The 14,550-nt window shown below is 42.9% G+C and overlaps 1 protein-coding gene across 2 annotated transcripts in view; it reads left to right on the top strand.

Annotated features, from left to right (window-relative positions):
* LOC115131317 (VPS50 EARP/GARPII complex subunit) overlaps positions 1-14,550 on the top strand; it is a 222,829-nt gene that overhangs the window by 116,955 nt on the left and 91,324 nt on the right. For both annotated transcript variants that reach the window (XM_029662931.2, XM_029662930.2), the window contains exons 14-19: positions 782-873; positions 2,478-2,572; positions 3,106-3,204; positions 7,181-7,271; positions 8,797-8,997; positions 12,468-12,586. In XM_029662931.2, the coding sequence (XP_029518791.1) occupies positions 782-873; positions 2,478-2,572; positions 3,106-3,204; positions 7,181-7,271; positions 8,797-8,997; positions 12,468-12,586 (697 nt within the window). The remainder of the gene's footprint in view (positions 1-781; positions 874-2,477; positions 2,573-3,105; positions 3,205-7,180; positions 7,272-8,796; positions 8,998-12,467; positions 12,587-14,550) is intronic.

Here is a 14,550-nt window from a genome sequence, read left to right as displayed (position 1 = left end):
TCACTAGTCACTAAACTATGCCACTTTATATAATAATATAATGTTTACATACACTACTCTTCTCATATGTTTATACTGTGCTCTATACCATCTACTGCATCTTGCCTATGCCACACGGCCATCGCTCATATTCTTATTCATTCCTTTACACTTGTGTATGTATAAGGCAGTTGTGAAATTGTTTGATTACTTGTTAGATATTACTTCATGGTCGGAACTAGAAGCACAAGAATTTTACTACACTCGCATTAACATCTGCTAACCATGTGTATGTGACCAATACATTTTATTTGATTTGGTGCGCGATTTTGAAACGTCATAGTCAATTGATTAATATTATAATAAGACTCTTAGTAAAAAAAAAAAATTTTACAATCTGTAGAAGCTATGAGAATAGAAATGTTCAGAACTTTTGTGAAACATTACATTGCAGTTGAAAAATATGGCAATTAGAATAAATAATATTTGTTTAAATATATGGAGGATTGGTAATTATTCAGACAATTATATTGATAGGATCCACAATAGTAATGCTACTCTAACAAAACGAAAGGTTGAAAAGCAAAGGTATTGCTTGTACTATTAAGATGGGGGTGAAACAGTCAACATTTGCCCCAATCTGTTAATTCAGTCCAATCTGTTCCAAAGTCAGTTCTAGATACATCTGAATGAGCAACTGACATCATGAGCACCTACTAACAAAACAACAGCAGATGATAGAATAAGGCCTGGTACTTCAGTGTGATGTATTTATGAATCAATGTGTGATTTTTGTCCCCAGATGAAGCGGGTGCTGCAGACACTGAGGAGGCGGTTGTTGACCACAGCTATGTAAAGAAGAAACTGGAGCATGGACTCACTCGAATCTGGCAGGTCAGAACACAAGCTTTCTTCTCTCTCTCCCCCTCTCTCCTCTCTCCCTCTCTCTCTCTTCTCTTCTCTTCCTCTCTCGCCCCCCCCACATCTCGCTCTCTCTCACCCCCCCACATCTCGCTCTCTCTCGCCCCCCCCACATCTCGCTCTCTCTCGCTGTTACAGGAATTGAATTCCTCTGTTCTAATACCCAATTAAAATGAAACACTCTGTCAATTCATAAGAATTTGTAAGACCCTTATTTTATAGAAATGGACAGAGCCCGGTCTTAAAGTCAAATATCAGCCTTTATTCACGAGAGTACTGAATACGATACAGTTTACCTCAGGGGCGGCAGGGTATCCTAGTGGTTAGAGCATTGGACTTGTAACCGGAAGGTTGCAAGTTCAAACCCCCAAGCTGACAAGGTACAAATCTGTCGTTCTGCCCCTGAACAGGCAGTTAACCCACTGTTCCTAGGCCGTCATTGAAAATAAGAATTTGTTCTTAACTGACTTGCCTGGTTAAATAAAGGTTAAATAAAGGTTAAAAAAAATAATTTAAAAAAAAAAAGTTATAAACTGAAAATGACGTCGTTTCAACACCAACCCGTGCCATCTCCGTTCCAGTACAAAGGCTGTATCTCAAGCCTTCCCACATCCGTCTCCCTACCAATTTAATATAATTTACTAGCCAGTCTGAAGATATCGTTCATTCATTTGTACCAAGGAACAGACAGTCATTGTTCTAACTCTTGACCACATCCACACACATTATATTCAGTACTAAGATTAAGAAAGAAAATTCATACATATACAGTAACATAATAGTATTCAGTTAACATATACAGTAACATAATAGTATATTGATTAGTACATATACAGTAACGTAATAGTATTCTGATTAACCTGATTGAATAGTATATAATTAGTCATCATTGATAAAATATACCCCCCTTGCTAATCTTGTATTCTGATTAGTCAGTCCTGATCTTGCTATACATAATTAGTCATCATTGATAAAATTCCCTTAACACTCACCCCCCACATCTTGCTCTCTCTCGCCCCCCACATCTTGCTCTCTCTCGCCCCCCCCATCTTGCTCTCTCTCGCCCCCCATCATCTTGCTCTCTCTCTCTCCCCCCCCACCCCCATCTTGCTCTCTCTCGCCCCCATCTCGCTCTCTCTCGCCCCCCATCTCGCTCTCTCTCGCCCCCATCTCGCTCTCTCTCGCCCCCCCCATCTCGCTCTCTCTCTCTCGCCCCGCCCCCACATCTCGCTCTCTCTCGCCCCCCTCGCCCCCACATCTCGCTCTCTCGCCCCCACATCTCGCTCTCTCTCGCCCCCCACATCTCGCTCTCTCGCCCCCACATCTCGCTCTCTCTCGCCCCCCACATCTCGCTCTCGCCCCCACATCTCTCTCTCTCGCCCCCACACATCTCGCTCTCGCTCTCTCTCGCTCTCGCTCTCGCCCCCCACATCTCTCGCCCTCTCTCGCCCCCTACATCTCGCTCTCTCTCGCCCCCACATCTCTCTAACAAGTATTCTCTTCACCCACAATAAAGTCTCTGGAGATGAGTCTAATCTTTAATATTGTCAAATCTTCCTCCCCTTCTCTTCCTACAGGAAGTCCAGCTAAAAGTGAAAGCCTATCTGCTTGGTACAGACATGTCTAACTTCAAATATGACGACTTCATCGTGGTCTTGGATGTTATCAGCAGGTAATGACGCCTACATAGAAATATAATTAATAGAATTGAATGGGAATACCCTTTCTAGTAATTATATTTCTACGACCACATCCTCATTAGCACTAATTGGTTTGAACGACAGGGGACCGAAACCTCAAGCTCTCCCTCTGTCCCCCAGTCCATGTGAAACCCCTTGTTTTAAATGAACAACCACCAAAGCGAAGAGGGAGATATGTGGGCATCAATGAATCTGCTTGTTCTGACAACAGAACAGGGTCGTAATCAGGCTCTTTACAAGCTTGTCAATTAAGGAATCGGGTTTCTGGGTCAGCTGTGTCCTTACAGGTCAGTGGGGAGAGAGAATAGGGGTTCCTCAGGGATCAGTCTCAGGGCCACATGGCTGTGAAGTACCTCTATGGGGTTAATTAGGGAACTTGAACTACTGGCGAATAAATAAAAAAATCCCTCGCATTTGTGTTCTTTCGATCTCATTTGGCATTGTTCCTCCTTTCTCTCCCCATCCTTTCTGTTTCTGTGTCTCTGTAAATCACACACACACACAGGCTAATGCAAGTGGGGGAGGAGTTCTGCGGCAGTAAGTCAGAGTTGCTGCAGGAATCCATCAAACGTCAGAGCGTAAACTACTTCAAGAACTACCACAGGTGAGGTCCTTGCCTAGCCCTAGCTAGCGAATGTTTACCCAAGTTATAAGATTTTTTTCCTGGTTGGATACGTGTGTTTGCACCATCTGCACAGGAAAACAATGGTCTGTTTACATCATTATTGTTCTCCCCAACCTGAATATAAGTGGATATAATTATAAATGAATGCATTATATCAGAAGATGTCTGCACTGATCAGTTGTGTGTTTACCTGTCAGGTGTTATAGATGATAAATAGCAGTATACTGACAGAAATAGTGATCAGAGAGAAAAAGAACATGTAAGTAGGGGGTAGGTGGAGAGAGAATACGAGTGTGAGGTTGAGAGACTGACGAGATAAAGAGAGACAAAGAGAGACAAAGAGAGACAGAGGAATGAGGGAGCAACACAGGAGAAGAGCAACATTGGCAGAGACAGTGGCCAACTCTGCTTTGATCCCATTTTCCCTGTTAGCAACACTAAGACACTCTACCACCAATCCCCTGCTCGCCCTCCGCTCCCTAAGCATCATTTTCACATTCTGTCTGAATACTCAACAACTTAGGATGCGGCCACGAAGCCATTACTCGTCAGCAAACTGTGTGGGCCTTCATTATGTCGCACTGGCTGCATTAACACATTTTGACATTAACATTTATATTGTGCCCCCTGGGCTTAGAGGAGCAACTTACATTGTAGCTAGTTTTTATCTCCCCTGAATTGACCACAGAACTGTTAAAATGATTCAACTGAAACTATGTCCAGATATCTGCTCTGTCACATGCACCAACTGCACTCCTCCTCCTCTGTGTGTGCTTGAATACTAAATCACTTATTCCGCTTGTTGGATGTGGCATGGCTTGCAAACCATTATAGAAGCATAGCCAAGAGCTTGCCCAGTGACACGAGCCTACCAGACAAGCTAAACTACAGGCAAATAACACTGAAACATGCATGAGAGCACCAGCTGTTCAGGGCGACTGTGTGATCACGCTCTCCACAGCCAATTTAAGACCTTTAAACAGGTCAACATTCACAAGGCCGCAGGGCCAGACGGATTACCAGGACGTGTACTGCGAGCATGCGCTAGCCAACTGGCAAGTGTCTTCACTGATATTTTCAACCTCTCCCTGTCCGAGTCTGTAATACCAACAAGTTTTAAGCAGACTACCATAGTCCCTGTGCCCAAGAACACTAAGTTAACCTTCCTAAATTACTACAGACTCAAGTCTGTAGCCATGAAGTGCTTTGAAACGCTGGTCATGCCTCACATCAACACCATTATCACAGAAACCCTAGACCCACTCCAATTTGCATACCACCCCAACAGATCCACAGATGATGCAATCTCTATTGCACTCCACACTGGCCTTTCCCACTTGGACAAAAGGAACACCTATGTGAGAATGCTATTCATTGACTACAGCTCAGCGTTCAACACCATAGTGCCCTCAAAGCTCATCAATAAGCTTAGGACCTGGGACTAAACGCCTCACTTTGCATCTGGATACTGGACTTCCTGACGTGCCGTCCCCAGGTGGTGAGGGTAGGTAACAACACATCCGCCATGCTGATCGTCAACACATGGGCCACTCAGGGGTGCGTGCTCAGTCCCCTCCTGTACTCCCTGTTCACTCATGACTGCACGGCCAGGCACTACTCCAACACCATCATTAAGATTGCAGACGACACAATAGTGATAGGCCTATTCACCGACATCGATGAGACAGCCTATAGGAAGGAGGTCAGAGAGTGTGGTACCAGGGCAACGACCTCTCCCTCAACATGATCAAGACAAAGGAGATGATTGTGGACTACAGGAAAAGGAGGACCGAGCACACCCTCATTCTCATTGACAGTGTAGCAGGTTGAGAGGTTCAAGTGTCCACATCACTAACAAACTAACATGGCCCAAGCACACCATTACAGTTGTGAAGAGGATACGGAAAAACCTATTCCCCCTCAGGAGACTGAAAAGATTTGGCATGGGTCCTCAGATCCTTAAAAGGTTTTACAGCCGCACCATCGAGAGCATCCTGACTGGTTGCATCACTGCCTTGTATGGCAACTGCTCGGCCTCCAACATGCAAGGCACTTCAGAGGGTAGTGCGTACGGCCCAGTACATCATTGGGGCCAAGCTTCCTGCCATCCAAGATCTCTATACCAGGCAGTGTCAGAGGAAGGCCCTAAAAATTGTCAAAGACTCCAGCCACCCTAGTCATAGACTGTTCTCTCTGCTACCACGCGGCAAAGGGTACCGGAGCACCAAGTCTAGGTACAAGAGTCTTCTAAACAGCTTGTACCCCCAATCCATAAGACTCCTGAACATCTAATCAAACTAATCAGACTATTTACATTGACCTCTTTTACGCCACTGCTACTTTCTGTTATTATCTATTTATAGTCACTTTAACTCTACCTACATGTACATATTACCTCGACTAACCGGTGCCCCTGCACATTGACTCTGTACCAGTACCCACTGTATATGGTCTCCACATTGACTCTGTACCGGTACCCCCTGTATTTGATTCCACATTGACTCTGGTGTATATAGCCCCCTGACTATTTGATTCCACATTGACTCTGTACCGGTACCCCATGTATATAGACTCTGTACTCCACATTGACTCTGTACCGGTAGCCCACATTGACTCTGTACCGGTATAGCCTCTACATTGACTCTGTATATAGCCTCCACCCCATGTATATAGCCTCCACATTGACTCTGTACCCCCTGTATATAGCCTCCACACCCTGTATATAGCCTCCACATTGACTCTGTACCGGTACCCCGTGTATATAGCCTCCACATTGACTCTGTACCGGTACCCCCTGTATATAGCCTCCACATTAACTCTGTACCGGTACCCCCTGTATATAGCCTCCACACTGACTCTGTACCGGTACCCCGTGTATATAGCCTCCACATTGACTCTGTACCGGTACCCCCTGTATATAGCCTCCACATTGACTCTGTACTGGTACCCCCTGTATATAGTCTCCACACTGACTCTGTACCGGTACCCCGTGTATATAGTCTCCACATTGACTCTGTACCGGTACCCCCTGTATTTGATTCCACATTGACTCTGTACCGGTACCCCCTGTATATAGCCTCCACATTGACTCTGTGGTACCCCTGTAGCCCCTGTATATAGCCTCCACATTGACTCTGTACCGGTACCCCATGTATATAGCCTCCACATTGACTCTGTACCGGTACCCCCTGTATATAGCTCCACATTGACTCTGTACCGGTACCCCCTGTATATAGCCTCCACATTGAATATGTAAGGGTACCCCGTGTATATAGCCTCCACATTGACTCCGTACCGGTACCCCGTGTATATAGTCTCGCTATTGTTATTTTACTGCTGCTCCTTAACTACTTCTTATTGGTATTTTTTAAACTGCTGTGTTGGTTAAGGGCTTGTAAGTAAGCATTTCACTTTAATACCTGTTGTATTCAGCACATGTGACTAAGAAGATTTGATTTGATTTGAAAGGTGTCACATATTATGACTATCTCTAGTTCATCACCTTCTTATAACAGCGATATGACTGACCGGTGTTGTGACATACTGTGTGTTGTGACATACTGTGTGTTGTGACATACTGTGTGTTGTGACATTTATTCAAACACCTGTAAGCTGAGGGACCGGGACTCTGTAATGTTTGATGTTTATACTGACATTTCCTGTGGATGAAATGATATTGACCCCCAAAAGAGAGGCGGCGAGTGTGGTGGTTCGCCAGCGGGGGGTGATGATCATAGCAGTGTATGGACGGTCCTTTCTCCCTCAACAAACAGCCCTCCATACCTACCGTGACATATCTCTGTTTGTATCCACACATTTCATCTGGGACTCTGGGAGAACAAGAGCTCTTGTGCTTGAAAGTAATTGGCAACGGTCGTTAATCGGCAAACGCTGACTTCTCTTCGTCTTGTTTCTTTTCTTTTCCTCCACCCTTTTCTTTCTCTATGCCCCCCAGGACACGCCTGGAGGAGTTGCGGATGTTTCTGGAAAATGAGACGTGGGAACTGTGTCCTGTCAAGTCCAACTTCAACATCGCTCAGCTCCATGTGAGTAAGACAGTTAGAAGCCAGGGAGCCTCAGAGAAGTGATGTGCTGTAGACTCATCGTAGGCATGGCATTTACATATGGATATGAATCATGGTGGTCCTAGCTGTCAGCAGGGGGGGGGGTAAGGTAAGACAGAGGTGTAACAAAAAGTTAAAGCTGTACGTACAATGTCCCTGGACATGTCAAACATGACATCAGTATGAAAACCTTGAATAAAGAATTGCAGAACGGGAATGTCTAATAAATAGAATGGAGAGAGGACGTGAAACTCTTACATTTCTTGATTGCCAGCAGACATCAAGGAAACTTTAAGAAACAGCCTCTGATGTTGTGATATGGCCATCTCTCCCGGGCTAGCACCCTGTGGTGGAAGCAGATTCCCTCACAACCATCCTCCCAATGTACCCTCCAGCATTAGCATATTTGACTTCCCTCTCCATTATCGTATGAAGAATAGGCATCTTAATGGCCTTCCCATGCTAAACTGTCATTTGAGAGTAATTGAGGCTAAGCCTTTGTTTCGCTGTTGAAAAGGAGAGGAGAGATTTGTTAAAGGAACTCCAGCCAGAGGGAATGGTATTGTGACAGGATCCTCTAAACCATGGCTGAGACCCAAATGGCATCCTATTCCCTATGTAGTGTACTACATTTGACCAGAGCATTATGTGCCCTGCTTAAAAGTAGTCCACTATATAGAGATGAGTGTGCCATTTGGGATGCAAGCCAATGTGATTGTGCTGTCTTGTGGGATATGAATCCAATAAGTGGTATTAGCTCACGTATAGCCTAACCACCTTTCCCTAGAGATGTTATTACCAAGTGTTTTCAACTGGAGAGGTTGAACTTATAAATGGGGAACTTCTGTCAAGCCTGTAATCAATGCAGTTTAGGGTTTTTATGTACAGAGGAAAGTTGTACAGAAAACGTGTTCTATAATGTAATCTACATTTTAAACATGCAGCGTCAGCAGGCGTATGGGATTGTTTCTTTGTCTATGCCGTTCCTATTCGCTCACAAGCAGTTTGGAATGAATGAATAATCTAGCCAGCCTCCTACCAGGTTCCCCTCAGAGCAGCCAGTGTCCCGCTAGCATCTCATGAAAGATTCATGTCTTGGGTATCTAACAAACACAATACGGAAGTGGTAGGTATAATTCTGGCTGGGGAGTCTCTGTTGTGTGACTTATGTAGAGGCAGGCAGTAAACTGGTTCAAGCCTCTGTTCTGCCGCTGGCAAAGATGAGGCTCGGGTTTCCGTCTTTTCCTATATCCCAGTCTTTTATTTGTTCTCTTCGACAGTATCCAAGATCTTTTGTTATAGCAACGCGAGCAGTAACTCCATTATACCTGTACAATATAAGAAATATGCTTGATAGTCATTTCTTGGTGTATTTTTTTCTCTCCATTGACTCCTTCTTTGTGATCAATGGTAACTCATTGTAGCTAAGCCTCACCCTGTATTCACTCTTTGCATGTCTCTCTATTCACTGTAAGCGTGTCTCTCCCTCTGCTCTCTCTCTCTGCAGGAGTTTAAGTTCATGGGTCAGAGCCGGTCCCCTTCAGTGTCTCCCAGTAGACAGGTGTTGTCCAGTCAGGACCAGGTGTTGTCCAGCAAGGACCAGGAAGTCCTGTCTCTGTTTCAGCACTTCAGTCAGGAGGGGAACCCCTTTGAGAGGCACATCGACAACAAAGATGAGGAGACTGAGGATGTACTGGCCTCCAACGGGGTAGGCAGTGCCTTGTGTTATATTACATGGTCGTTACAGATGTATTACAGGTTTATAGATACCAGTCCTGTAGCCGGTATTCAGATCATGAGATGCACGGGATCGGCCTCCAACGGGGCAGGCAGTGCCTTGCGTTATATTACATGGTCGTTACAGATGTATTACAGGTTTATAGATACCAGTCCTGTAGCCGGTATTCAGATCATGAGATGCACGTGATCGGCCTCCAACGGGGTATGGAGTACCTTTGGATTACACACTTACCCACGTGCACTTTTTACATGCTTATAGCAGAGGTGTTATATTGTACATATGTTATATTATAAGTAGTGCTGAGCAATTTACCAACGTTTCGGTTCTTTTTTTGTTTTTTAAACACTTAAACACCTAATTGACCTATATCAGTTCAATAATTTTTTCTTTCTGTGCTCTCAATGCGCACATTGCGCATTTTCTCAAGAGATAAATTAGATCAAGCCCGAACTGTGCGATCTAGTAGGGAGTTGTAGTTTCCAACAGGCCAATATTCTACGTAGTTTATCGTAGAAAATGTGGTAATTAACTACAATGACCTTAATCCACTGCGCTGGTCTGTTTCTCTTACGCCTGCTATGTAAAAGAGACTGAATAATGTGCTATTGAGGGATAGAACGCATAGAGCATTTAATATTTTTTTAAATTATGAAAATTTAAACCCCTTTTTTTAAATAATCAAACCGGACCAACCTCAAAATGCATGAATACGAGACTTATATAGTTGTAAGTCTCGTGGTTGTTACCTATTACACAATACAGGAGAAGCACTGGGACCCATATTCTGTATACTTTTTGTGATGCGGAATATAATAGTATGTGAGCACCAGCTGTTGTGTTGATAGGGGTAAGTTGAGGCTATTTCAATCAAAGGTGGAATACTCCATAACTCTCTCTCTGCCACAATCATTTGTTAGTATCCGTTGTCCATTATACTCAGTATGGCTAGTCCAGTATGTACTTTAGAGTTCTGCTGCGTCTCTCCAGCAAAACGTTCTATCACCATCCACTGATCCTTCTCCATAACGCCTGCTGCCTTTCCATCAGATCTCACCAGGCATTATAGCAGTGATTTAAGTCGCACATAATCATTTGGGGACGTTAAGTGGTTTATAGTCACCATAACTGTCACGCCTGAATGAACACCCGCCGCAGTACTGCTTAATGCTTTTGTGCACCTGACATTTAATGATATTTAATATGAGCTGATGATGTAATGAAAAATAAAGGGGTACATTTATAGGGGCGTTGGGTGTTTGGAGAACTCTGTTATCTTGAGTGGTAGCACACTGATATTAATGAACTAATAGGCTAGCTTTTATGAAGAGAAGCTTTTATGGGAATGTTCTTGCGTACAAGTGGACTGGAGTTGTTACATTTCAACGCCTCTGTATAAAGCTGTTATCTGTTGGGTTTCCGTTACCAGTTAGTTTTGTTCTGCCATTACAATCAACCTTTTGTTTGTTTTTGTCTTAATTCTAATACCAATGTACCTTGAGGAGAAAAAACATCTTATCAAAAGGGATTAGTCAAATCCAAAATGGTTATTTTCTTGTTAATACGTATTCATAGCCTGAAACTTGTTTTCAATATGAACTGATAGAGCTCAATCGGAAGCATTATTTCCCGCTAGATTGGGATCAAATTGAGAAAGTGAGTTTACACAAGCTGCTATCTGCCTCACCACCTATTCTACTTGTTCTCTTTCTATATCAGGAGAACAGCAATATTGTGCCAACATGTTATTCCCACCATAGAGAGAGAGAGCTGTATACCTTATAGGATTCACTCTCAGCTTTATATTTTCACAATGGCATTTCAATTACCTGACATTACCGGTTGCTGTTATTTCAGCTGAGAGAAGAGAACAATAAGATATTCTCATCATGTTGTATTGAGTCCTTAACTAAACTGTTTATTAAGGGGAACTTGACTGAACTGTTTTAAGGGGAACTTGACTGAACTGTTTATTAAGGGGAACTTGTCTGAACTGTTTATTAAGGGGAACTTGTCTGAACTGTTTATTAAGGGGAACTTGTCTGAACTGTTTATTAAGGGGAACTGAACTGTTTTAAGGGAACTGAACTGTTTTAAGGGAACTGAACTGTTTTAAGGGAACTGAACTGAACTGTTTTAAGGGAACTGAACTGTTTTAAGGGAACTGAACTGTTTTAAGGGAACTGAACTGTTTTAAGGGAACTGTTTTAAGGGAACTGTTTTAAGGGAACTGACCTGTTTATTAAGGGAACTTGACTGTTTAAGGGAAAGGTGTTGTTACTGGTAGAGTATTGTGGGTGTCTCTAGGAGCCCCCAAACCTGTCACTCTAGTCCCATTCTAAGCAGTTCACCCTTCCCTTTCAATGGCTCAGTTGGTTTGAGCATGGCGCTGCAGTGCAACACCAGAGTTGTGGGTTTTATTCAAGCTCGGGTAAAGTGTGTTACTGTTACTATCACTTTGGATAAAAGCATCTAAACTGATAAACTTTTCGTAATTTATACCTCTTTTCTGAATGACCATATTGTTACTGTTATTTCCCCTCTACGTTGTGAGTCTGATGACTTGGAGAAGTATACCAGGACTACCACAGTGATAAAAGCATCTGAATGACCATATTGTTACTGTTATTTCCCCTCTACGTTGTGAGTCTGATGACTTGGAGAAGTATACCAGGACTACCACAGTGATAAAAGCATCTGAATGACCATATTGTTACTGTTATTTCCCCTCTATGTTGTGAGTCTGATGAGTTGGAGAAGTATACCAGGACTACCACAGTGATAAAAGCATCTGAATGACCATATTGTTACTGTTATTTCCCCTCTATGTTGTGAGTCTGATGAGTTGGAGAAGTATACCAGGACTACCACAGTGATAAAAGCATCTGAATGACCATATTGTTACTGTTATTTCCCCTCTATGTTGTGAGTCTGATGAGTTGGAGAAGTATACCAGGACTACCACAGTGATAAAAGCATCTGAATGACCATATTGTTACTGTTATTTCCCCTCTATGTTGTGAGTCTGATGAGTTGGAGAAGTATACCAGGACTACCACAGTGATAAAAGCATCTGAATGACCATATTGTTACTGTTATTTCCCTCTATGTTGTGAGTCTGATGAGTTGGAGAAGTATACCAGGACTACCACAGTGATAAAAGCATCTGAATGACCATATTGTTACTGTTATTTCCCCTCTATGTTGTGAGTCTGATGAGTTGGAGAAATATACCAGGACTACCACAGTGATAAAAGCATCTGAATGACCATATTGTTACTGTTATTTCCCCTCTATGTTGTGAGTCTGATGAGTTGGAGAAGTATACCATGACTACCACAGTGATAAAAGCATCTAAATGATCATATTTCTATTATATAAAAACCTTTTTCTAAATGGCCATATTTGAAGGATATTGTTACTATTCTTCCCCTCTGCAGTATGAGTCCGATGAGCTGGAGAAGTGTGTGTACCAGGACTATGACAGCGACAGTGACGTCCCTGATGAACTCAAGCAGGACTACGTGGACGAGCAGACCGGAGACGTCCCTCTCAAGAGGTCAGTTCAAAAGTCACGACGTGATGACGTCATACCCCGTGACCTCACTGGTCAAGTTCTCAAGTACTATGCCAGTAGTTAATGTATGATGAATAACTATAATTGGAAAGATGCGTACACTATTTACATAATGTAGGAGTGAGCAGCTACACATCTCTGAGGCGGTTATTCTAAATATGTAGCCAATACATTCATTTTAATTGCAGCCATTTCAACACTACACTGAGGAAAAAAACAATTGTAATTGTTTTTCTCTGTGTATTGTTGAAACATCTGCGATTAAAATGAATGTATTGGCACATATTTAGAATAACCGCCTCAGAGATGTGTAGCTGCTCACTCCTACATAACCCATCAATGTTGGCACATTTGCATGAAGTCCCTTTTCTACATAATGAACAATTGTTTTACCCTCCCCTCACTGATTAACACTCGAATCCCATGATAAACACACAGGCAATCATTATCCCTCTTTGGTGGAGAAATGAGGATGAATTAACACACTGAAGGAGGCAGTTTATACCCATGTGAATGTGTTCTTAAATCTTCATCTTCTATAGTATTTCAAGTGTTTGGATGAAGCCGTTTTGTAACAGATCATTAAAATACATGACTGTGCCTTCCACTGGAAGAGCTACTCGTGGGCGCTTTAGTTTTGTGTTATGCAAATTGTCACCATTTTAGTAGCGGCATTTTTGCGGTTATTATTTAAGGCCTCTTCCTAAACTGGTGTGATGTGTGTCGTAAATCACAATCACAATTAGCAAGGCTCATCATGGTTTCACGGAGTTATGAATGTATAATGCCCCTCTTTCATTGTTCACGCACACACACACACACACACACACACACACACACACATTGTTCTCTTGCTAACGAAGTAGAGGGGAGATTCTTTCTGCAGTAAATCAGTGTGTAGACTGTGTATGTGGACTACGTGCTACGATACGGCAGCTAATTGTGTGATATTGCCAGATGAGCAGCAGAGTGCAAAAACCACATTGTTTACTTATTCAACAGCTCTTCATTAGGAACGGATGTTGGATGTAGGAAGTAATGAATTGATAATGTACATAGACATGACACACTTATTGATTTCCATGCATGTTGTACAGATGTAGGATCTTAATTTGAGCCAGTTTGCTACAGCGGAGCAGGAGAATAATCCTGCAGCTACAGGAAATGTGAATTATGTGGATAATAATTAATATACATTTTTGTGGGGGTTGATAGAATTTTTTGTAAGGGAAAATCATGTCTGTAATTTCAAAGTGGAAATCACAAACTTCAAAAGCTTTTTTAAACCTCAAATCCAAAGTTCTCCTGCAACAGGGTGATCAAATTAAGATCCTACATCTGTATGGTGAGAGCCTTGGGTTAACTTCATGCTGCACAAGCTAATGTGGATCCTTAATAAATACAATACTGTACATGGTGCCTGCAGAGTCTGCATTCACCCCGGTGTGTTGTACTGAGCTAAACCTCTAACATGCTCATTTCCCAATCTTTCAGAGGGAATCACTGGCTAATTGAAGCGCTGCAGGAAGTTGACATCTAGGTCCAGGAACTAGAGATGTACTAATGAATGGTGGTAGATGTTTAATCGTTAGTCGGAGGGCAGGTTCTGTAAGATTAGCGGTTCCCCACCTCCCCCAACCCTGGTGTCGTTTTAGCTGTGTCTTTGGCCCCTCTCTTGTGTCACGCCACTTAATTGATCAATTAAAAATATTTTATGAATGAATGTCTGGGCTCAAGCAACAAGCTTTAGGGTTATGAACCTGAACAGCTGTCTGTGTCTGGGCTCAACCACTGAACCACAGGGTTATGAACCTGTACAACTGTCTGTGTTTGGGCTCAAGCACCGAGCCGTGGTTATCACCAAGCCTCGGTTATGAAACTGAACCGCTGTCTTGAACATCACCATGTCATCATTGAGTTTCTTGTCTGGCCCGCCTGACCTGCAA

This window comes from Oncorhynchus nerka, linkage group LG7, assembly GCF_034236695.1.
Source record: "Oncorhynchus nerka isolate Pitt River linkage group LG7, Oner_Uvic_2.0, whole genome shotgun sequence".
In the NCBI taxonomy this organism is placed as follows: Eukaryota; Metazoa; Chordata; class Actinopteri; order Salmoniformes; family Salmonidae; genus Oncorhynchus; species Oncorhynchus nerka.
This window is presented reverse-complemented; position numbering and strand designations above follow the sequence as displayed.